Here is a 27,894-nt window from a genome sequence, read left to right as displayed (position 1 = left end):
AAGCCAAATTAAAGAAACGATACTTTTCTTCATCTTCGAGTCACTGTTTTAAAAGTATCACACAAAAATTCCGATGGTTGCTATTTCCTTTTACTAAAATAGGAGTTTTATAATGTTCTATCCTTTTAGACTCCATGGAATTAGACCGTGTGCAAAAATATGAATGGAATGAATTGATTACAAGCTTGTTGGCATCGAGACGATAAAACCGTATTCCGAAAAAAGCAGGATCATTTAATATACAATTAGAAAATGAATGAAGAGCACTTTTATTAAGTCAAAGAGAATGCAAGTAATTGAGTAAAATAAGACATTTTGATTTAGTGTTATTTTTATGTACAGTTACTGTTCAAGTTTTTCATTTTCCGTTTCAACAGCCCAACTTGGATTGACTTGGTATTTTGACAATTCTGTCTGCAATAGCGATTTTTATTGCACGAAATGTGATGTTTTTGCTGAATCCTCTTGTGTCGTTAGTTTTTGTTTAGGGATTTTTACTTTTTGTTAGCCTTGGCAATACATGAAGTGTACTGATAACCTTTATTTTGCCAATTCTCTTCTAGAGTATTATATGGATGGAGATAACCTTCAGTATCCTCAGATGCAACTCCACTGACATTAGATGTTTTACTGTCAGTGCTTGAACTAGAGATGTGAGTGTTGCGTATAGCCGATCTTTCTTCACCTATTGTAATGTTTGAGATTTCTACCATGTTTGATTCGTCGATTGTTTCATATTGAGAATCAGAAATGTCATTTGTATTGACAATAACAAGTTGTTCTTGAAGAGTTGATGGCTGTGCATTTATTTCACTATTAGTGGCAGGGACCGCATTAAAAGTCCTTACACGATCGGTACGGTGTTTTGTACACAACAGTCTTCTTAGTATCAATACACAAATACAAACTATAATCATCGACACGGCAGTACTTGCTGATGATGCTGCTATTATTATTATAACCTGGTCCAGAGTAACTGCAGATTCTTTGTCATCTTAAACATAAATTGTATAAATAATTATGTATACTGTATATACTAGCAATACAACATCTTGACAGAATAAATTACTTTCTCTTATAGGTTGATTTTTTTTAATCCTAGTATCTATGATGCGTTTATTTACAACCACTGGGTCGATGCCACGCTGGTGGAGGTTTCCTCCCCAAGGGTATCACCATCCAGTAGTCAGTACTACTGTGTTGACATGAAATATCATTAATACGGTCATAATTATCGATTAACTGTTTACAAACATTTGAATTTTTCGAAATACTAAGGATTTTTTACCCCAGGAATAGATTACCTTAGCTGTACTCAGCAAAACTTTTCGACGTTTTTGTGTATGGAAGGGAATATCCGCCATAATTATACATTTCTTAATTTATAAAATGTAATTTCTTAATTTGTAACATGTATTTTTTCCATCCGTTATATGAATTTCTACAATTTTTTATTTGTGAAATGTAACTTCTTAATGTGTAAATGCAATTTCTTAATTTGTAAACGTATTTTCTTCCTTCGTTACATGAAATTCTACATTTCTTAATTTGTGAAATGTAATTTCTTTGTTTGAGTCACGTTTTGGGAAAATATGTCAGTGTTATTGTTACCGCTGCCAGCCAATGAGAAGTTCCGTTTCTTTGAAAGTGTCCCTTTTTTTTGTATTTGATATATAAGTTTAAGATTGTATAGATCTTAGGCCTTAAACTGTATAGACATTCGTCTTACGTAGAAGACAATGTTAAGCTCTAGATGATTTTGTGGGTTTTTGTTGAAGTGTCACGTTGCTGTCATATTGATTATATCCAATATCTTTATAATTTGTTGAGCATCATATAACATTATTCGCATTTTTTTACTTGTTTTTAAAATTAAAATTCACATATGATACACGGACTGCAGCTTGGAGATATAAACTCAATAAATGGGTGTTACAAACAATTGGAAAACTCCTAAGGGACTGGTCAGTTTCTTTCATTTGGGGACCTGGAAGGAGACATTGGAATTTCGCTTATTTTTTTTAAGTCCCCACCTTGAAGAATGAAAATAAATTCAAGATCCACCCTTCCAAAACATGAAAATTTCACCCCCCCCCCCCCCCCCACAACAATATTTCTCAATACTTTTATTCTATATAAAAAACATAAAATTCATACAATTTCTATTTACATTTATTTTATCAATAAAATAATGAAAGGGAGGAGGGTAACTTAAAATCGTATAAATCGAGAGAAAGAACATGATTTTGTTTGCGATCAAAAAAGGTGGTGGTGGGCGTACGCCCTCTACATCCCTGGATTCGCCACTGTCAGGGAAGTTGCAAGTGGCGTCAGCGAACTGAATTTGGATCTGCCTGTTATGGTCTCAATGACACTTCTTCATTTAATTTAATCACATTGTTTCTATCCTTTATTAATGACGTTGGTAAATTGTTGAAACTTGGTATTTGGATCTTAACAATTGAGCCAAGCGGAGTGAGGCAAAAAAATGATGTTGTTGGTGCCAAAAAAATATATATTGTTTTTATAATAGGGGGAAGTGTTGGATGGTTGTCGCCTAAGTTTGCATCTCGAGGTCATAAAGGAAATTATTCAATTAAAGGCATGTTAAAATGCCATGACTCCCAGATATGATCTTAAACTAATGCAATCTTTATGCTCAGTCATGTGTTTTACCATTAATCATGTACGGATCAGTATTATCAGTGTTTCTATCATTATGGAAAATGGTATAATTAGAAAACCTTACAGAAAACCTGCCAAAAATAAGACATCATGCCATGACAGAATTTCTTAAATCTTTAAAAAACAATTTCGATGCCCCCATCTGAAGTTTTGAAATCAACCCAAAGATAATTTACATTATTTCAAATCATTGTTCCTCATTGTTCGTGTACTACGTGACAACAACGGTTATGTTTTAAACAAAATTATCATATGACATTTGAAAGATAAATATTTTATGGGCTATCAACTTGAAATCGACAACTTCATATGAAAATTTAACTATATGACGTATCATAGATACCAGGATTGAAATTTTGTACGCCAGACGCGCGTTTCGTCTACAAAAGACTCGTCAGTGATTCTCGAATAAAAAAAGTTAAAAAGGCCAGATAATGTTCGAAATTGAAGAGTATTGCGGACCAAAAATTGATTTCCTGAAGTATTTCTAAATGATTTCATGAAGAATTTCTGCAGATGTTTTGTGTTTAGCGTTTTACTTTTAGATTCAAATTGTTAATAATATATACATTTTATTTCGAAGATGTATAATAAATTGTATTTTGAAAACATTTTTTTTTATAATGAATAGTATTCACTTACACAGTCGCATACATTTTAGTCAATTAATATTACTGTAATCATAAAAATATATCCAAATATTCCATAGGATTCTAAGTAAACCCCATCCATTCAGGGGTCCCTCAAAGTACCACTGAATGGAACCTCTTGCACTAACCAAATTTTTCCGCATAGCATAGCATACAGTCCAAACTAAAGTAATTTTGACATTCTGTTTTAAAACTGACAAGTTCAAATCCACGAAAGAACAAGAAGTGATTATAAAGTGGCGATTATAAACACTTCCGAACGAAATCATTTTGATAAAATTCTTTATGTCTACAATTACAGCAATGTATTGAAGTGAAGTATTTCATAGGGGAAGAGGATAGGATAGTTTGGTTCATTTGCAATCCTGTAGACTTCCAAAGTGTTAAAAATATTCTTGGGGACAAATTCAATATTAAATTTTGGCGGCGAGGATTCAGTCTAACCCATTTTGTATGTGGTCGATTCCCAATTATAATATTGGTATTAACCATTTGTATGCGATTTGCACCACAAAATCCCTACACGAGCTCCAAATCATACGGTTGGAAAATAAACCAGCTTAATGTGATATGCACCACTAAGTCAATACACGAGACATCGATGAAATTCAATGTCTTTATTCCTACCGGACCTGGCTGCATATTTATACACTCGCACAGTTAAACGAACAACCCTATTTCAAATGACTTTATCTGCTAGATTTAACTCCAGTCAATCCCTTGGCGTTTGAAGGCTTAATCAAAATGATTTATTGGTTAATAACATATAGATAATAGCGAAAAATTCTTCAAAAAATGATAACATACCTTTTTCATAGTTTGTTGAAGTAACTTCTTTATTCCATCCTTTCGTGATTTCTATTAAAATAAATTCTTTTTTCTCTTCTTTAGTGGTTTCTGATAAATTGACTTCGTTTTTCCATTCTTTAGTGGTATCTTTATAATTGGAACTGAAATTGAACAATACAAACCCTTACTGAGTCAATATTTTATGCAGCCTAGATAGCCGAGTGGTGTAGGGTGTATGACACAGTGCAGACGGAGTTGACACGTTGTCATAGAACCATGGGTTCAAATTCCGCTGTTTGGAGTATACAAAGCTACCGACAATTTGAAAATCATCCTTTGTTTGTCTAATTTTTAGACGAAGTATATATAATCGTTGGTGTTAGTCCTGTAAAACCCTTGGTTATCTGATAGATAATGTCTGTCGTAGAGATTCTCACATTTAGACATATGAAATAAAAATTCAGCGGTGCGACTATATGGTAAACGTTGTCTTCCTCCATATTTGACAACAACAGCTGGTCTGCAAGGTATTCATCTTCATGCCATCGAACATTTTTACTGTGTAACAACTCTAGATTAAGCCGGCGAGGGAAGAAAGTATTAACAATAAAACGGAACTCCAAGGTAAATGAAAAAAGGGTGAAGTCCATAAAACTTGACAAAACTAACGCTCGATTATATCGACTAACGGAAAACACCTGCCATATCCATGACTTGGTACAGGCATTTTCATGAAATGGTTGGTTAAACCTGGTTTAATCGTTAGCTAAAGCTCCCACTCGTATGACATTTGTTTAAAGTTCCGTTATATTGATAAAATGGGTAAGCAACTCAAATAGAAATGTAATTGGTAAACATGACAACAATTGGGATCACTCGAATAATGTGCTGTCATTTTATTTAACTTTGTTGACCGAGTCGTCTATAGCACTTCATATAATGAAGGCGGAGATGCTACGACGTCGCAAAGACTCAAATCCACTTAGGGAAAAACAAAATTTACAAATCTAACACTGTTGGGATGAATTTAAGATTAAAAAACTTGAATCTTCTTTGCAACAAAGATGTTAAAATATTGATTTATAAAAAAATATACAGCGCTAAGCTGTTCGATGCCTTGCAATCAGATAACTTACCCCTATAATGATTCGGAACACACAAAAAAAACCACGGATAAGCTGTAAATTAATTCGAATCAAAAACAAGATAGGAGGATGCACAACGGCATTTATTTAGTGAAGATTCTGTAAAATTTTCATTGAATTCTGACAAGGTTTTAGGAGGCGAAGAGGATACAAATGTTAACTGTGGTATGCAGATATGACAAAGTACACGGCCATATTATGCCAAAGTAAACCACAAAACCAATTGGAGTGGAGGTGTAAACGTACATCATAGAAGTAAGAGTCTGTAAAAGTTTCAAATTATTCGGTCAAGGAGTTCAGGAGCAAAAGTGGGACGGCAGGATGATAAAACAAACAAACAAACAATATAAATAAACATCCGCTCCAGTAAGTGTAAGGAGGGGATAAATGATTAATGTTGATTTTTGTCTAATGTCTTATTGTAATGAAGGGCATGTTGTGTAGAGTAAAATAAAATGTCCTACAGCAGCTCATCAGCGTAGTCTTGTTACACGAATCCCTTGACTTGAATGACTCCTACTTTTCGGGTGACATATTTTCATATTTTTTATCCCTAATACTAATTCGACTTTCCACTGTACCTAGTAACATAAACCCTAAATCTTGTATTTTTTATAAAAATAAGAAGATGTGGTATAATTGACAATGAGACAACTCTCCACAAGAGACCAAATGACACAAAAATTATAGGTCACCGTACGGCCTTCATCAATGAGAAAACCCAAACCGCAAAGTCAGCTATATGTATGTTTGTTTGCATGATTTGTTTACCAAATTTGGCAATATAACGGAACTACAAACAAATGTCATACAAGTGGGAGGTTTAGCTAGTTATAAAACCAGGTGTAACCCATCATTTTCTTCAGAAAATGGCTGTACCAAGTCAGGAATATGGAAGTTGTTTTCACTTGTTCTGTTAATTGATAGCGTTTGATTTTTATTAATATGCCTCGGAGTTCGGTATTTTGTTATACTTTTTATTCTATTTATGAGTTCTGAAATAACATTAACGGTACCAATTTTAATGCACATTTTGTGTCTCTTCAGTGATGCTGGAGCCAAAATATAAAGTTAAATAACTGAGAGATGCAGCAGTAGTTCACTGATGTTCTTAACTCGTTATTCCATTTGGAATATACCAGGAGAATACAAGAGAGGTAATTGCATGGACTTCAAACAGAGCGAGACCGGGGCGACGACAGGTTATGCATCCCCTACTATGCATGCATCACCCGCATTGCAGTTCCATGTTGAGATTAAAAAAAATATCAAGCTACGAAATAGAACACAATCGATTTGATTTATAGATTAGACTTCATAAGAATTCTAATCACTAATGAAATTTCATTTGCTCTTCCTTTAAGTCACAACTTTGCTGGACGAGTTTTTGTTTTGAAAGAAGAATTTCGTCGTATTAAAATTACTTTTGTCAATTTTGCTTAGATATTACATGTGAATCAATAAAACAAAAACTAATCATGTTAAACTTTGTTCAAACTTTATAAGTATGAGACAGGTGCTATCTGAAGAGCACACGAAGGTTATATTGGTCCCATATTTCATTTCATTGTCTTAATTCATGCCATCTTACTTTTCAATATTCAGATAATTCAATTTGCGAGAAATCATATGCTTCGTTTTTGGTATAATCATATAAAAAAATTAGCTGGAAATCGTATGCTCCTTTTTGGTGTAATCTGATGCAAATACATGGGAAATCGTATGATCCTGTGTGATTTTTTACGAAAAGTCCGGAAAAAAAAACGGAAATGAAGAGTTCCGCCATGCAGTTGACGGTTTTTCAGTACCATATATGGTTTAGACCTTATTCGGCCGTTATCGGTCTTTTTGGAGTTAATCTGATTCCATCAGTTTTTGTTTGTTACCTTGATTTATTTCTTCCTAATCGATTTACGACGTTTGAACATCGGTAAAATACTGTCACCTTAATTTTCTACCATGCCTGTGGAAGCATAATATGAGGAAGACACTACCTGATAACTTGCCGAATGTAACCTTTCGAAATCAGATATACAAATGTTCGGAATACGTTTTGCTCCTTGGGTACAATCAGCATGAAATCGAAAGCCTCTTTATGATGTTAACGAAAAAGGAACGAAAAACAAAATAGAGTATTATCAAACGCCATGTTGTTGAAGATATTTCATCTCGTTAGTGGTATGATCCAAATCAACCCTTCTACAAATTAAGATCATTTCGGGAGCATATTATGTTTGTTGATTAGGTCCTTTCACTTTTCCATGGAAAGACCTTTTTATTTTGTTCTGTTTATAAAGTCTTTCCACTTTCCCGTGAAGAGACATTTTGCTTTTGTTCTGATTATTATCATTAGGTCTTTCCACTTTTCCGTGAAAAGAACTTGTGATTTTGTTCTGATTATTTTGTTCTTCTTCCGCCACTATTTTCCTTTTTTTCTGTTTTGAAACATGTCGATAAGATATTTTGAATGTGATATCGTACAGTGTATGTGCTTTTGAAAATGACCTGTATTACCGAATACTTTTCTTCTCTCCCTGAACACAGTTTTTATTGTGAGGGTATCTCCTTCGCAACCGCAAAAGAAATCGACAAATTTATTTTTCCATATTTCTCATTATGCCCCAACGATTCTCTGTTCAATTTTGACCGATGCGACATGGAGACTCCATATGATAGTTATTTCCCTTTCTGTATTTGACATAAGATATATATTAATGTAATTCATGACCATAAAGTGACACAGACCTAGCATACACCAAAAAGGAAATTAAGGTCTAGGTCAAAGGTCAAGGTTATGTTCTAAATCTTGACTTCTGCTCATTATCGGTACTGTTTAGAAACCGTATAATATATCGACGAAATCTTTTACCAAATTGTAAGTTGCGTAACATATTAAATTTGGTTGAATGCATAAGTTGACATTTGATAGTAGTTTCCTCCCCTCTCATGTTTGAAATTATCTGTATGATGATATATCTCGTTTACCACAGTAGAGACATCAGGTCCTTTGATTTAAGGTTCTTGTCTTTTGACCTTTTAATTGAGGTCAAAGTCGCAGGTAAATTTGAAGTTCTAGATTTTGATTTTGGTTATAACTTCATATTGATACACGATAAAGCCATATGGTCTTTTACATTTGGTAGAAATACATACGACCTTGAAAATGTCAATCTGAAGTGACCTTTAGTAAACCAGAAGTAGCCATTTTTTGCACTAGTTTAATGTAAAAGTAAATAGAACCATATATTTTTGGAATCAATGTTAACTAACATATATAATACAGGAAGTGATATTTTTCAAACCGGAAGTAGAAAATTATCTCTCTTATTTCAATCAAAAGTGTAAAGAAACCAAATCGAAATGATATTTTAAACTGAAAGTTTATATTTTCATATCAAAATATGTGCATTTGTAGTGTAAATACCTACCTTCAATTGTTCTTTGAACAATTGGTTTTTAATTATGATTTTCTTTCTTACTGTGTATTTTGGTTCGCAAGATATCGATGAGATATTTGGTATATGATATCGAAAAGTTATTGCGCTTTTGGACCTCACCCTTTTTTTCTCCCCTAACACTGTTTTTCTTGTGATAGCTACTTCTTCGCAACCGTAAAAGAAACCGACATTTTTTTTCTCCAAATTACTCGTTTCATCCTTAGCACGAATCTACTTATCAGCCTTATTTGAAGCAAAAGTATACAGAAACCATACACTTTTTGGAATCGGTGGACTGCGAGCTATGAGTTGACAATGAGTGACTCTGAATATACCGGAAGTGGCTGATTAAAACTCTTATTTCATCAGAAAGTTACCATAAACTATGTATCTTTGGAATCAGTGAAAAATAAGCTACATTCGGAAAACGGAAATGGCATTTTAACCGGAAGTTAATATTTTTAATTCAAACGATGGTGTATTTGAGGAGGAAAGACTTTCAATTGTTCTCTGAACAATTGGTTTTTTAAATAATATTCCACATATTCCTGGCGCCATGAATGCAAATAAAATATGTTGTTATGGTTATTATTGTATCATATTATGTGAACATTCACGCTAGTTAGTCACGATTGGGTATTGTTAAGGACATATGCTTGGACATAGACAATGTAACTTCATGTTTGTCATAGATCATAGTTTAAAATAGTCCATTTGTTTCGATTTGAAGACCAAATCAAGATATGAATCCGCAATTTTTCTTTTGGTAGTATCATTGATATTAAATCATCGGTATTATTACAAGCACTTGCTGAGATATTGGTTATTGAGTGACAAGACATCAATATAGCAGAGCGTGAAACTAAAGAATATGTTAAGACGCTGCTCTTTTTTCTTTTTATCTTTTCTTCTTTCTTTGAGAAGGTTTTGTACGGATTCGGCTTCATATGAATACAAAATAAGCCGGTCAGTAGGAATGAAAAAAATCCGAGCCCAATGAAATATTGACTGTTTGTTAAAACACTAATCAAACAATATTGACAAATATGTTGTCGATGAAAACCTCCAGCGTCCTTCAAAAATTGGTGTATATAGATATGAGAAGATTTGGTATGAGTGCCAATGAGACAACTCTCCATCCAAGTCACAATTTGTAAAAGTAAACCATTATAGGTCATAGTACGTCCTTCAACACGGAGCCTTGGCTCACACCGAACGGCAAGCTATAAAGGGCCCCAAAAATGACTAGTGTAAAACCATTCAAACAGGAAAACCAACGGTCTAATCTATATAAAAAACGAGAAACGAGAAACACTTATGAACCACATCAACAAACGACAACCACTGAACATCAGGTTCCTGACTTAGGACAGGTGCAAACAAATGCATTTTGTTCAAACAAGTATGATTCAATTAATTTGTATCCACGATCCCATTTTTGTAGTTAAAGAAAAAACACAGTTTAAAAATATAGTAATATAGTAAAAATATTGTCGATCTTTCAATTGAGCATGATGAATAGAATTAAACAATAAGAAACGCCATATCTGTCTAATGTGGTACTCTAACATTATGTGATGTGATTTTATGATTACTTGATGATATTTTGTCTTTACATAATATGGTTTTGACACTACTTAATGATATTTTAATATTGCATGATTTGGGGTCGTAATGACTTGATATGATTTTGTCACTACTTTATATGATTTCAACATTAACTTATGTGGTTGTGTCATTAAGCAATGTGGTTTTTACATTACTTGATGTGTATCTGAGTTAACGTAATGTAGTTATTTCATTACATGATGTGGACATGTTATTTCGTAATGACGATGTGTCAATTCTTTATATGGCTTTAACATTACATAATGATGTTCCAAAACTTGACGATTTTATACTACATAATGTGTTTTTTTTTTATGCAGTTTGTCATTTTTGATGTGGCTATCACATAATTTACTTGATGAGGTAAAACCACGTGACCATTTTGGAAAAAAAAAATGCTTTTAAACAAATTTCCATGTGACCCAGGAACACATCATTTCTTTTAGACAATAAATGCAAATTAAAAAAATCACTCCTGCAATAAGATTTTCACAGTGAAGTGTCCTACTATTGGAACAAAATTTATCAAAATAATAGAAAAGTCTATCAGCTGTAACTGAAAATATGGACAATTTTATGTTAAGGGGGTCTGTAATTCAGTTTGACAGCTTCAGACATACTAATTTTTGACCTTTTTCAACTGGATCAAATCACTACCTTATTTGAAAATTCATGACCCTAACCTTTGTTCATATTATCTCATCTACCTACTTACTATATTGTATATAAAATATAAAGAAATAGATTTGGAAGGTGATTGAAAAAAATGCTATATTGTTATACACTGTACACACTATGAAGTATTTGGAGACAACGAAAACAACGGAAATCAAAGGACGAAAACTGTCTCCAAAGACCATATCATTTGTTTTATGTGCCTCGAATAAGTGTAGCTAAGTTCGAATTAAAGTTCGAGTTACTCTTCGAGTTATGCATAAAGTTCAAGTTAGTGTACTTCTAGAATTCAAGCAACAATGGAAGTCAAAGTTCGGGTTAGTGTTGAGTTTCGAGTAACAATTCGAGATAAACTTCGAGTACGAGTCACATTTCAACAGGTAGAGTTCGAGTTAAAATTCGAGTTAAGAGTTCGAGTTATTTGATATGAGTTCGTATTTAAAATTTCTATCTCGGATCCAGAGCTTTCGCTCTGGCTTTTGAAAAGAGGGATATGGGCATGCATACATTATTGGGGACCGGCAGTCATAAATGACGAAAAAAAAAAGAACACAAAAACACAATTTTTTTAACGTAAAGGGAATGTCACCCGCCTAATGATTCCATCCGTTATTTATTCAATATGTATTTGCATACAAATATTTAGATAAAATTCTTCCAGTGTTTCAAAAGAAAGGCGAAAGACACCACAGGGATATTCAAGCTCATAAGTCGAAAACAAACTGGCAATACCACAGCAAGAAACGAAAAACGACCAAAAGACAAACAACAGTATATAAAACACAACATAGAAATCTTAAGACTGAGCAACAGGAACCCCACCAAACATCGGGATGATATCTGGTGCTCCGGAGGGGTAAGCAGATCCTGCTCCACATGTGGCGCCCGTCTTGTTGTTCGTGTAAGTATAAACCCGTTGATAAGTCTTATTCGGTAGATCACATTCAAGGAAAAAGAGCGGATTGTGGTTACGACATATCCGTCGTCATCTGTGTAACAAATATTCCAAATAGTTACTTTTTCCAAATAGTGCGAGGTATATCAGAGAATGCAATTTATCAAAATAAAAGATTGATATTCGTATATATTCAATTGATTATTTTGATTATTGTTGCTTTGACTCGAAACTCAACTTTTACTCGAGCTTTAACTCTTTAATTATAGCTTGAATTCTAACAAGAACGAAGCATAACTCGAAATTAAACTAGAACTTTAATTTGAACTATCAACTCGATGAATAGCCACACTCATCCGAGGAACATACAACAAATGACATAAAAAATCGGTTTGAAAATAGAAATTTTCTTTCCACAATGGTTACGTGAACAAATTTTGAAACATCATTATGTAATGTTAAAGCCATATAAAGAATTGACAAATCATAATTACGAAATAACATAACCACATCATATAATGAAACAACTACATTACGTTAACCCACATACACATCCAGTAATGTTAAAACCACATTGCTTAATGACACAACCACATTGCATAATGTTGAAATCATATTAAGTAGTGACAAAACCATATCAAGTCAGTACTATCCCAAATCATGTAATATCAAAATATCATTAAGTAATGACTATACCATATTGAGTGATATCAAAACATCATTAAGTAATGTCAAAACCATATTACGTAAAGACAAAATATCATCAAGTTATGATGAAACCGCATAACACACGGTCAAAGTATCACATCAGACAGCTGTGGCGTCCCATAGAACAGTATCGAAAAGCGCTTTCATATCGTTGTAAAATTTGAATGATTTGATTGAAGATGGTTGGGTCGATTATTTTTGCGTTTGGCCATGGCAGTAAGTTCTACTGTCATCAGACGACATAAATGTCAAAATTTAATACATGTTCATAGGAAGGGGAACATAAACAGAATTGATTACTTTCATTCCTTATTAATTGTCTGAACCAAGCTAAAGTGCATTTTAATGTAAGTACGAAACAGTAGCAATGATCATCAGGCAAACGTTTAAGAATTATGCATACATACCAACATCAGACACCATACATCATGAGGACAAATACATGTTTATAGGGATTTAATAAATGTATATTAGTATATATGTATCTTTGAATGTAGTTTAAGCCTAAAATATTAATAATATGTTACACATTCTCGTCAATTGCTTACTTCAAATAATATAGAAATAAAATTCTGACAGTCCAACAACTACTGGTTGTAGAATTTTTAAACAGTTGAAGAGAAAGTTTTTCCATGCAATCATGTAAGAATTTGTTAAAAAATAGTCCTAGAACTAGATATACAAGGATGCATTGGCTGTGGAATGCATAATTGTTAGAAGAAGAACTATAACTAAACAAAGTAAAGCTGTCTAGTTAATGCCCTTTTCGAGATGTATCTAAACGAAAAGGAGAAAGTACATGATATACCAGCTTTACCTTTCTGTTGTAAATACTCTGTTTGGTCCACAACCGTAAATATAATGACAACTGAAACATATTGTAACTAATTAACGAAAGGGAAAATGCCAATTAAAAATATATATACTTTCTGTTCTATAACATAAATATTTAAAATGTGTGAAATATAAGTATGAATGGTTTTACTCTCAATCGAGACGCCGAAGAAGTGGCGAAATGAAATGTTTTCATAAGAAACACTTCCTAGATGCAGCCATTATTTTTTTCAGTATTAAGATGCAATAAATCAGCACTTCTGTGTTGACATGAATTATCATTAATATTGTCATATTTATAAATTATCTGGTTACAAATCTTGTTCGAAATACTAAGAATTCTCTACCCCAAAAGTAGATTACCGTAGGTGTATTTGAAAAAAAAACCTTTCGAAATTTTTGGCTCTAAATACACTTCAACTTTATTTGGCCTTTTAATTTTTCAGATTCGAACATCACTGATTAATCTTTAGTAGACGAAACGCGCGTCTGGCGCACATTATTATAAGCCTGGTATCTTTGATATGTTTTCAAATGCCCGAAATATTCAGAATGCATACTTATAGATTTAATTAACTGATTACCCAAATTTCTTCTACTTGATAGCCTCATATTGCATTTCGATAATCTTTTTTCCCCACTGAAACCATATTGTCATTGAGTTTTCTCTATTGTTGAGCCACTTTTAAATACTCACCAATGATACCAAGTTTACAATATGTCGGTCATTAAAAAAAATATTATCGGTTCGAATTTTTGTAAGTTTGATATGTACATTTTTCAAAATGTCATACTTTTAGATTAAAGTATACAACATGCGTAAGATATAACACACCAATATAATACTATAATTGTTTATATCAGTATCTTTTTTTTTATCATTGAAAATTGAGATATTTATCGAAAATTGCATGTGTTTCATTTTTCTTAGATGTTTTTTTCTACATATAAAATTGTTTTTCTAGAATTTTTTTTTTTATTAAGTAATATCAAAATTTTTAAATGAATTACTTTGTATAGTGAAAATCACGAACATATATATTCTCCAATATTAAAAAAGAAAGGCAAAAGATACAAAAGGGATATTCAAACTCATAGTCGAAAATCAAGTGACAATGCCATGGCAAAAAACGAAAAAACGACCAAAAGACTAACAACAGTACACAAAACACAACATAGAAAACAATGAGGAAGGTTAAGCAGATCATGCTCCTCGTGTGGCACCCATCGTATTGCTCATGTAATTAAAATTGATGTTCAAATATAAATGTTCATCCTGTTACTTTAAAAGTAACATAAAAAAAAACATGTTCTCCGTTCCTAAAACTCTCTTGAGATGACGCGTACAATCAGGAAAGAATCTAAGGGCATAATTGTCAAGATAGAATCATCTTGGCAAGCAAAATCAATCGGTAAGTATTGTATTCATATCTGTTTACAATGTCTTTGATGTAACCGACATGCCGATGATTGTAAGCTGAATTTGATTCATAAAATGTTTGACAACGTAGCTAGACATTGACCGAAAGAATTTAAACTCAACGTACGTTGTTATGGGGTTAATATTTAAAAAAAGATTCGGATTAAGTTCACAGTTGACTATTCTGTTACTGTCCATCCTGTTACCAAATAGAACGGTGACAGGGTGGATGAATCTACAAGAATAATAAAAAAGGTTGCTGAAACACAAAATGTAAAACTTTACATCATAAGATATTTATAACTGGACGGTATATTAAGGATGTATTCCTCTGAATTTTTAGTCTCGTTGAAATCTCGTTCGGGAATTATTTCCAAAACATGTGATACAAGTGGAAAATATCAATGAATTTAAAAAATATTATAATCAAACTAAACTCTGTGAAAAAATGTGTACTTAAAATAAGTAGCTTTTGAGTAATAAAATTTTCAAATTTTATAACCAATCCGGTCAGTCTCATTAGCCAAAATTTTGAGAAAATGAGTGAGGGGTACAAAGAAATTATTTTACCACAAAATTCTTAGATATGTATTTTTTCAATCATTTATAACAAAGAAGTTGAAATAATATGCTTTTTGTTCTAAAAAAAGATGAAAACCCCAAATTTACAAAATTGACAGCATGGTCAATTTGACCCAAAAAAGCAACAAAATTTTATAAAACTTTCTTATATTAACACCAACCTATAGTTTTTTTTAGTTAAATTTATTCAGATTGGTCCACTTTATCTTTAGTGAAAGTATGAAAAAAAGTTTAATTGTGAAACTGATTTTTTTCATAATTATAGCCCAAAAATGGGTAAAATTGATGAAAAATGGGAAAATCTTTACAAATGGGATACTTTCAAATGGCCGTAGCAAAAAAAAAGAAGTGCACCACCATATGATTTTTTCTTCATTAATTACTTTCTTACAGTCATATAAACCCAAAAATCAGGTTAATAAAAAAAAAAGTTTAATTCTAGAAAGTTTTGGCTCCTCAGAGGTGTACATCCTTAATCAACAAACAAAGTTCGTATTGCAAAATTATTTTGATATTAAAGTTTTACCTTGATTGATAACAGGGTTGACAAAAATGGTAAACGATAGATTTATATATAAATTGATTAAAAAAAAACAATAGTTAATTATTGGTAATTTTTTGAAAAATAAATGTAATGATTATTCCAGACGCAGAGACTATCTACATATTGTTTTTGTTAATGCATATTGAATTTTTTTGCTAAAGGGATTTAAAATAAACATCTAAATACCAATATCAGCGATCCCTTATATATATGCATTCTATTTTCTTATCACTCAGATGATTTTATAACAAAAAAGTAACATGATAGATAAAATTTAACAACAGCAGCCACAACACATAATCTGAAATCACTCTAAGGCTTCGTTAAGATTCGATATATGAAAATTGTGTGCACGAGTCAGTCAATTTTTTTGGGCAAATAATAATCTATTTGTCAATTTCAGCATTAAGTGTTACTCTTGTCTTGTCCGTCCGTAGGTCCGTCCCAAAATTGGTTTTCGTTCTCTACAACAAAATACAGATCAAGTTCGAATTTGGGTGGCGTCACTTTTACCGTTCTCGAGTTATGCCACTTCATAACGTTAAATGCAAGCGGGGGCATCATCTGTGTCCCATGGACACATTCTCCATTTATTTCATTATAATTGGCTAAAACGATAATATAGCACCTAAATTATGATCTTTCATGGGAAGCAGTCCATTTTGTTCGGTATAGAACCAGATTAAAAGTGGCCCCATGAAACAACTTGTGTTTTAAGTGTGTAGTAAGATATGCAAAATTTTAATTGGCAAATAAACTATTAAAATCGATTTTAAAATAACTTCTTTTATTGCACAGCTCAGTATCATGAATGTACCATTTTTAAATGACCGATGTATAGGGCTTTCAATTGTTTTTTTTGCAACGACAAGTTGGTAACCCAAAGTATTGATGGTATCCTTTAGTTGTCTGTGAAGTGACTTGTTGACTGGTTTATCATAAACGTTTTTAAATTGGTGCAAACTAATTTCTTCGACTTATGGTTTTTAAACGCCCGGCCGTGGTATCTTCTCTCCTTTATTTGACTATCTTAATATGTTCCGCTGTAAATCGTTGATTGATATATTAACTTATGTTTATGTACGGAGTTATAAACAAACCTTTTGCATTCACATAAGCTTACACATCGTCTTCCATAAAAAGGAGCGATACATTTAAATCTACAGTTTTCACCGAAGGAGCCATCTGGACATTCTACAAAAATGTAAATGAAGAAAAATTAAACCTATCAATGTGCATGCCAGGATGATATCAGATGAATCGTTGTTGTTAATAGACAATTCTACTAGAGTTAAATTATAAATAATTACATAGCAGTTAATACTTGTAATTTATATATAAGCGGAAATGAAAAAGAAATTATTTATTTTTGCTAACATCAAATGTTTCGACTAGCAACAGAGAATTAAAAGTTGAAGACGTTTTATACTGACATATATAAGGTCATTTAATGCCATTCAACGATGCACTACTGTTTAATGTGTCACATAGAAATGTATTTCTTATATTTCATACCATATATATATATCATTTAATCATTTGTTAATCCTTAATCAGAATTTGACATTTTACAAACTCAGTTATCGACTCCGATTCTAGGGTTCGGCAAACTTTAAAAATTTAAAGGCACATTAATCTGTCACTGCACTGTAGAATTAACTGATGGTTTATACTAATCCTGAATATGCCTATGTGTATGATATTTGTACGAAAGCCGAGAAGGATCATTCAAAATTCAAAATTCAAAATTCAAAATTCAAAATTCAAAACTCAAAAACTCTACATTAATCTATAATGTTTCCACGCGCTTACGAAAGCCAACAAAGATCACACTTTAATATAATACTAAAAGCTATTTTATAAAGTTTGTTAATAGCACGAATCAATTTAAACAAGGCAAAGGGTCCGTAAAACCTTCATAAGGATGCATCCAGCTTTACCTGTGGTATCGTTATTTCAGATTAATTATTATAGATTTAAATAACCTAAGTCGACGAGCGCTGAGTTATTCATCTATGTAGCGAATCAGAAGTAAAGTTTAGATAAATTCCAGTTATTATAATTTTGATTGAGAAGCTCTTGTTTAAAGTCTGTCTCATAATGAATTGTAGGTACGTCTCTTATTTTTTTTTCTTTTTGACGGGTGTATAGACATATGGTCATCCCTTGGTCTTCCTCCGATCGGCAGTAAAATGCTTTTTAAATCAAGTCCTTTTTGCTGTGCGGGACGCATAAATTCGCAGTCACGACCGGTCATATTGGGAACGTTTAATCCGATGATTCGTGTAGAGAGAATAACCACGATCTCTGCGGGGTAATAACCTTGCAACAACTTAAGAGGGGTCTTGTTGAAAGGCCAAATTTCTGTCCTACCCGATATATCCTTATTTCCAGCGGCATTCCAAATTTTTCGCCCTTCATCCCGGTCGACCGCCAATTTCAGGACCTACCTTTTGTATTAATTATTTTTCTCTCGTCATAAATATGCATGAAATATTTTCCACTGGAAGTTAAGCAAACAACAACCAACCTCTTATTATAACCCGGTTTTCCAAAGGAAGAATCTAGTTATCAAAATAGGTATGTATATATACAATAGACAGATTTTATGTATCCTTTATCAAATTTTGATAATTTTATGTTGTTATATCAACAAAATTCGAGTCAAGTTTTTGACGATTTTCATTTATGTTGTTTAGGAGTCACGGTCTATGATTGAACGAAAGATGACACTTATGTCATTAACTTATGTAATTCAATTTATACATTCAGAAAAGATATATATACATTATTTGTCATGTTGTATATGTCATGTATGTTGTACACTTGGATTACGCAATGTCATATTAATCATATGTGCTTTATTACGGAGACATATATGTCTCTGCTTTATCTAATAAAATATTTGAAATTGAATATAAATATATAATTATATAAAATCGAATGAAGTCTTGGGATCGCCCAGAATCGATGAATATTATATAATTATATAAAAGTCCAAACAAAGCACAAAATTCATTTATAACAGTTTCATTAAACTGTCAGAAGTACAAACTTTTCTAAAAAAAAAATAGATGCAAACAATAAACACTGTAAATATACACATTCTACAGTTGAACTCGACAAGCCAAGATACTCGGTTATTGCCCTAAATTTATTTGAGAATGCAGATCAGTAGCTCATAAATAATTAGTCACCAATAAGATGGCAAGTGAGGTGCATCGATATGATATACTAGAATTGTTATCCTAAATATATGACATATACATGTATAAGAAAAAATGCACATAAAGCAGCAATATGATAATAGATTGTAATAAAGTTTGTATTTCTCCCTTAGCTTCTGGACACTCGCATCAACAAACACTTAAGGGGCGAACAAAAGGGCCACCACACAATTAAATTTCAAATAAACATGAAAACACCTACATTTCAATAACCAAGTGCGTTTCAAAATACTTTATTATGTATTTTATTTGCAATAGTTTACTTATATAAGATATAAAGGTAATGTTGAACATACGAAAGCTGAAAACCGTTCTCCTGTTTTTAAACAGTCACCCAGATTACCGCAACCATTACTGATGACGCAAATCTTATCGTTAACATGTTAAAGGTGAATGTCGTTATAATCTGTTTCATGCATACAGCTGATAAAATGAAAACTATGTCAAATGTTAAAAATTACCAGAACAGCTTCTGATATATTAGTAAGACAAATGTATTTCAGAATTTTTTCATGAAAAAATAATGTTTTGAAGTTGTAAAAATAATTAATTGTAAGACAATGTAATTCCCTTCTTTGAGGTTATATATCATAATTTCTGAATTCTACAGGATTTACAGGCGCTTAGAGGATTGGACCCTTCTTTTAAAATTCATTTTTGGAATTTATTTAAAATTGGAATACAGCGGCATCGGTCATACAATACTCTTATTGTTAAATCAAACGCTCGAGATCAAACGATGATAGCAAGATTACGTTGAAAATTGGGGGAAAAAAGTACTGAAGAAATTGAGAAATTTTACTGAAATTTAATAAGAAATAAAAAAAAAAATAAAAAAGGGGGCATTCCCCAAGCAAATGTGACTCCAATATGATAGGCTTGGGTCGCTAATAGTCTTTGTACCCTAATTTCTATGTAAAGTTTTTCTACTCGCGTGTACGTAGGAGCCAGGGGCAAAAAGGGGAGGGGGCAAAACGATACCTCCTCCCATTTTAAGCCAAAAATTGAAACCAAAAACTTACGGTATTTATATATCACAACTCGTTCGCTATGCCCGTGTCTGTTGTGACTTTTTGGATTTCAATTAACGTAATCCATGTACTACTGGTAAATTTTAAGTCAGGGATTTCGTTACCACAAATTACTAGTACTTAAATATAAAAATTAACAACTATAGGTCACCGTACGGCCTTCAACAATGAGAAAGCCCATACCGCATAGTCAGCTATAAAAGGCCCCAACATGACAAATGTAAAACAATTCAAACGAGAAAACTAACGGCCTGATTTATGTAAAAAATAATGAACGAAAACAAAATATGATATACAGCAACAAACGACATCCACTGAATTACATTTTTGTTTATGTGCTTTGTCTATATGCCTTTTTGTGTTTATTTGCTTCATATTTGTTTGTTTTCATAGTGATTAAGATTATAACACAATGTTGACTGTTGTACCCCTATTTTGACATTTTTACCTATTATGTCTGTTTGTTTTGTTCACACATCATTGTCAATATAATGGAATTTTATGCGACTGTCATACAAGTGAGAGGTTTAGCTAGCTATAAAACCAGGTTTAATCCACCATTTTCTACATTAGAAAATGCCTGTACCAAGTCAGGAATATGACAGTTGTTATCCATTCGTTTGATGTGTTTGAGCTTTTGATTTTGCCATTTGATTAGTGACTTTCCGTTTTGAATTTTCCTCGGAGTTCGGTATTTTTGTGATTTTACTTTTTACAGGCTCCTGCCTTGGGACAGGCACATACAAAATATGGCCGGGTTAAACATGTTAGAGGGCGCCTAACCCTACCCCTAACCTGGGACAGTGGTGTAACAATACAACATATGAACAAACTATAAAAATCAGTTGAAAAGGGCTTAACTCATCAGATCGGTACAAAGCACAAAAACAAGTAACAAAAACACAGAGTGGACGTGGCAAGGTACTTGTACATCCCCACAACAAAAAGACACTAAGTGCAGATCTGAGAATACTCGCAGTTCAAAGCCAATAACAACTAATTAAAAAATCATGCATCTAAGACTAAAATATCAATCAGTACACATCTAACATCCAATGGATTTAGTGTAAAGACGTCATGAACAGTCAAAGAAAATATGCTCTTGAGCAAAACCAAGATACAGGTATCGACAGATTGTAGAGCCATGAATATGCATATGTATATAAAAATAATATTTAGTTTGATTTTAATTTACTGAAAACAATACCAATATTAATACCAATAACAACAATATTAAAAGATCTAATTACAGTGTTGAATTGGTAAAACCTTTACTAAATTTTTCCATAGATATAAACATTTGGTTTGGAAGTTTGGTTTTACCTGTAGAAAACTTATTTTTAACGGGATAGCACATCCTAATTATTACGATGATGTTGTTTACAAGGCCCGGAAATTTAGATACGATAAACGGGTAAACTTATCGATCCTTTAAATAAACTTATTTTAAAAGGTTACCAATTCAACATTCTTTGAATATTGTTTTTATTGGCATTAATATTGATTTTGTTATCAGTAAATTAGAATCAAACTAAATATTTTTTTTCTGCTTTGTATCGATCTGTTGAGTTTAGATCTTTTCAACTGATTTTTATTATTATAGTTTGTTCTTATGTCGTACTGTTACACCACTTTCCCAGGTAAGGTGGAGGGTTGGCGCTCCGTCAAACTAGTTTAACCCCACCACATCCTGTATCTGCCTGTCCCAAGTCAGGAGCCTGTAATTAAGTGGTTGTCGTTTGTTGCTGTATATCATATTTGGTTTTCGTTCATTATTTTGTACATAAATCGTTTGAATTGTTTTACATTTTTCACCTTAGTCTCTTGTGGAGAGTTGTCTCATTGGTAATCATACCACATCTTCTTATTTTTATATTCTGAATCATTCTCAAGTTATGAACTGAAGAAAAACATAAAACATTCGAATAAGGATTGAAGTGACACACGATATCCCCCTCTCCATGAGTATAAGTGATAACAAGAAATGTTTCATTGTCTGACATAATGTCGGCACATATCCTTTCAAAAGTTTGATTGTTTGTCTGTGTACAATTATATTATTAATCTACGGTATATCTAAGATCAAGTGATAAGATTATGATAATATTTGTTGTGTTTGGATTTCAACTGCAATAAAACAGGATTATCTTTTTTGATTTGAGAGTTCTGAATTTTGAATTTTGAATTTTGAATTTTGAATTTTGAATTTTGAATTCTGAATTATGAATGATCCTTCTCGGCTTTCGTATATTTGCAACTTGCTATTAAGAAACCAGCAATCAATCAATATACCTGTTTACAACACTTCAAGACACAAAATTATGTTCCGACTTAATGTATTATTAAAAGTAACACAACAGTACAGATAAACTGGAGTTTATTTATTCTTTATATTTAACATTACGGTTTATTATTTTAACAGATGAAGAGTTCTACGTGTTTATACTTCCCTTGCTTTCAGATTTTTTGGTTTAAACGTTCTTGGTGGGGTTAACCCCAAAAGAAAGCGCTTCGGACTTTCGAAATTTATAAAGTCTTATTTTCATGTCCTTTTCCTTTACCAGCACAAAAGGCCACACATTTGTATTATATTTATCTTCTGCACTATTTTTACCATGCACTTTGTCTAAATCATACAAGAAACCATTTTTAATGTTAGTTAAATTGTTGAAGACTGGGTGTCTTCCTTTCTGAGTGCCCTTGAGTAGCTGTCACACTGACGTATACCCCGACATGTGATTTTATTTATCTATGCTCTCAAATTCAATATTTCATACTATGATGTATTTCTTTGCAATAATTGAATGATAAAGCGTTTTAATTATTTAGAAAAAAAAAATAGTCGTTCTATTGCCAACATATTTTTAAACACATTGTAAATCTACCAAAGGTAAAAAAAAAATATATATAACAATAAACAAGCAAAGAAAAGAACTTAAATGTGAACAAAATTTGTCAACAGAATTAAAAAAAAACAAAATTAGATTGAGAACAGTACACGAACGTTCTTTCCACACTACCAAAAAAGTTAAAAACTGTAATGGCTGCGATTCATAATTCTCGATGTATGATGTAAATCACCAACAACAAATCACATATTTGCAGATGGTTGAATGTATCCATATCTTTAATTTGGACGGCTTTATAATTACAATTGATTGAGTATTTACAACAATTCTTTGAGATTAAACAATGTTGATATTCAATTCTAACGAAATGTCAAATATAAGATAAGCATTATCACCTTTTAAAAATCTTCTTTGTCTTATTTTAAAATTGTTTTTAAAACAAAAAAGCCCCTGCTCACTGAATTGAGGAGAATGAGAATGGTATATTCTGCACCTGAGTAATTTGTCAGTCAAATGAGTATCCTGTACACAGGATATACTATGGTTTGTCAATAAAATGGGTATCCTGTAAACAGCATATACTATATTCTTCAAGTTTAAGGTAATCGAAAACAAAATATCCTCTCTTTCCGTTTGTTTAGGTCGTTTCGATTTCAGTCGTTTCACCTCATAACTCTGTTGGAGAATTTTTTTGCGTAATGAGCACATCCCTGTTAATGAAGTCAGTAATTAGTAATGAAAAAATAAAGATTCAATTGTTTTTTGTTTGACATATACCCGCCATTGCAAATCTAGAACTTTAAATGCTGAATCTATATCTGGCAATGCACTCTACAACTTGTATCTTAATCTACTTATGTTATTCAGAACTTGGAATATGATACATTCGTCTTGCAAAGCAAATGTAGAACTTGATATACTACATTGTTGTCTGTCAAGGCATTCTAATACTTGAAATACTATACTTTCTTACCTGAACAAGTACCATCTGAACTTTTGTAGAAGTCATTGCAACATTTTTCGGAAATCACATCTTTACCATTTACTTTTCTTCAATAGATATAATTATTAGTAAGGTAAGTTTTGTTGATACCATTTGCTAACTTCACGAATAAAATTGAGAACCGCAACGACGGCAAATACCAAAACTTATATTATGGGTGGTTGCAAAATACATCGATAAAACACTCTCCATTTATTGTTTTCCGTTTATGTTTAATTATAAAAGTAATTTTGTTCATTTTATGCTTAAGTCTACTTTCTTATTCAGTAAAATGAGCAGGTGCTAAGGTGTAAATTTGGGGAAATGTATCGCAACTTCATTGTTTACCTCCTTAAAACACTAAAAATTGGTTTTACCGTAAGGCATGATTACAGAAACTCAAATTTACAGATGAACACTTTTTTAGCAAGTCGTCTTTCCCTTCCCAATTACATCATATTCCTTTCAATATACTTTTTTTCTGTTCAATATCTCCTTAGCTCTGTCTTTTATCTTAATTTAATTATATTGATTGTTTTTTATTTTGTTTGTTTTGAGTTTTTTTTTCAATTTGGTAGTTTTATCACTTAAACCTGGTTGTTTTACCTTCTGTTTTTTTAATTTATTTTATCACTTTAATTAATCATCTTTTTAAAGAACGTTTATCTTGCAGATTATAAATAACTGTTTCATGTCGAGTCGTTCGGCATCAAAGGATTAAACAAACATTCAAATTTTGAGAACTAGGAAAAATAATAGATAATTCAAAGGAAAATGTGTTTAAAAAAAAGAAATGAAAGACAAAAAGCGACAATATATGACGTTCGACATTTAAAAAAACCCCAACACATTTGGCTTGAATTTATCAGAAATATCACATCTGTAGAAAATCATTCCGTCCTAAACTATAGCATTGGTGGCTGTATTCCACAGTAGACTTCCTACAGCAGCGTCACAAACACTATAGACGGACACAATATTGCACAATACCCATGCAGGAAAATAATCCATTTGATATTTTCAATTGTATCAATTTTACTGCACCAGATGTGCATTACGAAATTAGTGACTCTTCAGTGATGCCAGATGCAAATACATTTGAAAATCCAAAACTTATACAAACGTAAAAAAGCTGATAAAACCAAAACGGACCAAAGTACAGCAAAACCAAGAAAATAAGATATTTGCTTGAGGGATCAAATTTTGATTAAACAATATTCGTATTTTCATGCCAGTGTCAAAGTACTGTCTGATGATACCATCGGGGACTTATATTCCACTATCAGAGGTATCGAACTAAGTCGTGATACACAAACGCTGGTTTGATTTTGATTCATATATTATTTTGAAAACACTAATGGTGGTCAGTTGATCTCAAATTTCAATATAGAGCAGCAAGAACCTTCAGAAATTTTTCACTACCTATTGCATCCTTATTGACAATTCGGCACGCAAAATAGCCTTAATTAGTTACTTTATACATGACTAAAATTGTCTATACGATTATTTATACTCAAGAAAATTTAGCCATTTAATATATGAATTTTCGAGAAATCTTAAAGATAATTTATCAATTACCACAGCTTTATTTATAATTGATATTTATACTTTATAAGACAACTATTTCTTCTTCCTTTATATTATCTTTTAAAATATTCTATGGCTTTACACAAATTAGAAGTATTGTCTGAAAGTAACCAAGGCCCAAGTTTGAAAGGTTTTTAAAACACTATAACATTCTACAAATATACTTCGTGAAACGGCATATTAGGATTTTTAAAAATTGAAGACAATAAACAAATCTATATTTTATAGATAAAAAAATTATTTCTTGAAAACGGAGTTTGGCAGCAATTTTAGTTGGATGTCAGTGTGACTTACTTATCTTTTTTTAGTGATTAAGAAAATATTATGCCTTAGTTTAACTTGAACAACACGCCAACGAAAAGTAATTTTACAAAGCAGAAATAAACTACATTGTAGCTGACTGTTAAAGTAGAAAGGGGTAATTTTATAACTCGAACACAACGAATTTGTAACTGCGGCTAATTTCTTTTGTATTTCACTTGAACAATGTTTTGTTTTCCCACAATGTAAACTGTTATTGATAAATTGAATGTTTGTTTATTGCTTACCTAACTGTTGGTGACAAATATTTCATGCATATTCAGGACGATGTCAAAATTTACCGGGACTATCGAATGAAATATTTTATCATACATATGGTTTTAATTGTTTCCAGATGGATCTAAAACTACGTATAAACATATTGTCGTAAAAAAGGCATATACATTAAAAAAAATAGTAATAGTTTAACCGTTTCTCTATGACAAGAATTGGCAAACTAAAGAGGGGAAAAGATTGAAAGGCATTCAGATCAAGAAAGTATCAATGATTAAAAACAGAGACATATAATATATTACATATCTCTGTTGAAAATGAAAAAATAAATCAAAATGCTGGTGTAGATGTCATCGAAAACTTGGCCAAAATAGAAAAATGGTACAAATAATAAGAAATTTTTACATCTGTCTTTTTCATTCTGTTTTAAAATCACCGTACATTTAATTCGTTAGTAGATAGTAAACAGTTGTTACTTTAATTTTTTTAAATTGTTTTCTTCATTTTCTTCATTTTCTTTTCCCGGCCAATAAATTAGATCTTAAAGCAAAAATTATAGGTTACTGCAATTAACAGTAAATGATCAGTTATTAATTTATATGTACCAATTACAAATATATTTATAAATATTAATTTGTCGATACTATTGAGGTTAACGAAACAGACTAGACTAATTGATAAAAGACCAGCAGAACATTTCACCAAAAAATAAACCATAACGAGACAGTTGAATGTCAGTTATAGTTAAATGTCAGTGTTGTTGGTAAAAGTTATTTTGTAACTAAATGTTAGGTCGTGTTGCTCAGTCTTTAGTTTTCTGTGTTGTGCTTTGTGTACTGCTGATTGTCTGTTTGTCTGTTGTTCTTTTTCTTTTTTAGCCTTGGCGTTGTCAGTTCATTTTCGACTTATGAGTTTGAATGTCCCTTTGGTATCTTTCGCCTCTCTTTAACAGTTTGCTATAACTTCATGTAATTTGTAAAGTTAAAATGCAAACATAATTTATCATAATTATTTAATTAAATCAAACATTCAGTATACATCACTAGCATTGTGGTTAGGATACTGTGATTGATACGTAAAAGGAACCAATACCCACCTGATTTACTCACTGGATTGCGATAGTAAGCAGACTTACATGAGGTATCATCATAAAATATAATAATTCAGCCAGTATGTGTCAAATGCCAGTAAGTATCGGAAATCGCCAGAACACCAGAAGAACGAACAATTTTAACTAAATTGGCTAGCATATCACATATGTAGTCCTTGTTGTTGAACGATGTAAGAACTTCACCTGTATATTCACTTTAAGTTCTATTAACGAGATCAGAATAAAAGTAGGAAGTGAAATACCATCTTTAAGTTGTATTATTTTTACGAGAATCATTATATTTACAGGTAAAAAGCTGATGACAACTGATAGATTTTTTGAAAGTATTCAAATGTCTGTCGTATCTGTAAACCCGTAAAAGTGACATTAGTGTTAAATCATCTTTTCGCTCATTATAGTCAGCTCAATTAGAAAATATTGTTGTACTTAGGATAATCAACATGACCCGGTGTCACATGTGAAGTACCTATGCATATGTATAATGTTCATACACGAATTAAAACAGATTACCTCTTTTCGTAGCATACTCCGTCAGATGTCATGGTTATGTCGTGAATGAAAATTAAAAAAACACATCTTGCAAGTACAAACATGTCTAGCT

The 27,894-nt window shown here is 31.9% G+C and overlaps 1 protein-coding gene across 1 annotated transcript; it reads right to left on the bottom strand.

Annotated features, from left to right (window-relative positions):
• Window positions 1–253: 253 nt before the first annotated feature.
• On the bottom strand, window positions 254–27,894 carry LOC127698295 (uncharacterized). The gene is made up of 6 exons (XM_052201691.1): window positions 27,804–27,894; window positions 24,053–24,129; window positions 17,073–17,166; window positions 13,410–13,460; window positions 4,143–4,285; window positions 254–994 (listed from the first exon to the last, which is right to left on the bottom strand). Exons 1-6 carry the CDS (start codon window positions 27,884–27,886, stop codon window positions 495–497), a joined length of 948 nt encoding a protein of 315 aa, XP_052057651.1. The 5' UTR covers window positions 27,887–27,894; the 3' UTR covers window positions 254–494.

The sequence above is a fragment of the Mytilus californianus genome, unplaced genomic scaffold, assembly GCF_021869535.1.
Source record: "Mytilus californianus isolate M0D057914Y unplaced genomic scaffold, xbMytCali1.0.p SCAF_4, whole genome shotgun sequence".
In the NCBI taxonomy this organism is placed as follows: domain Eukaryota; kingdom Metazoa; phylum Mollusca; class Bivalvia; order Mytilida; family Mytilidae; genus Mytilus; species Mytilus californianus.
Note: the sequence above shows the minus strand (reverse complement) of the source record. Positions and strands in the feature narration are given on the sequence as shown.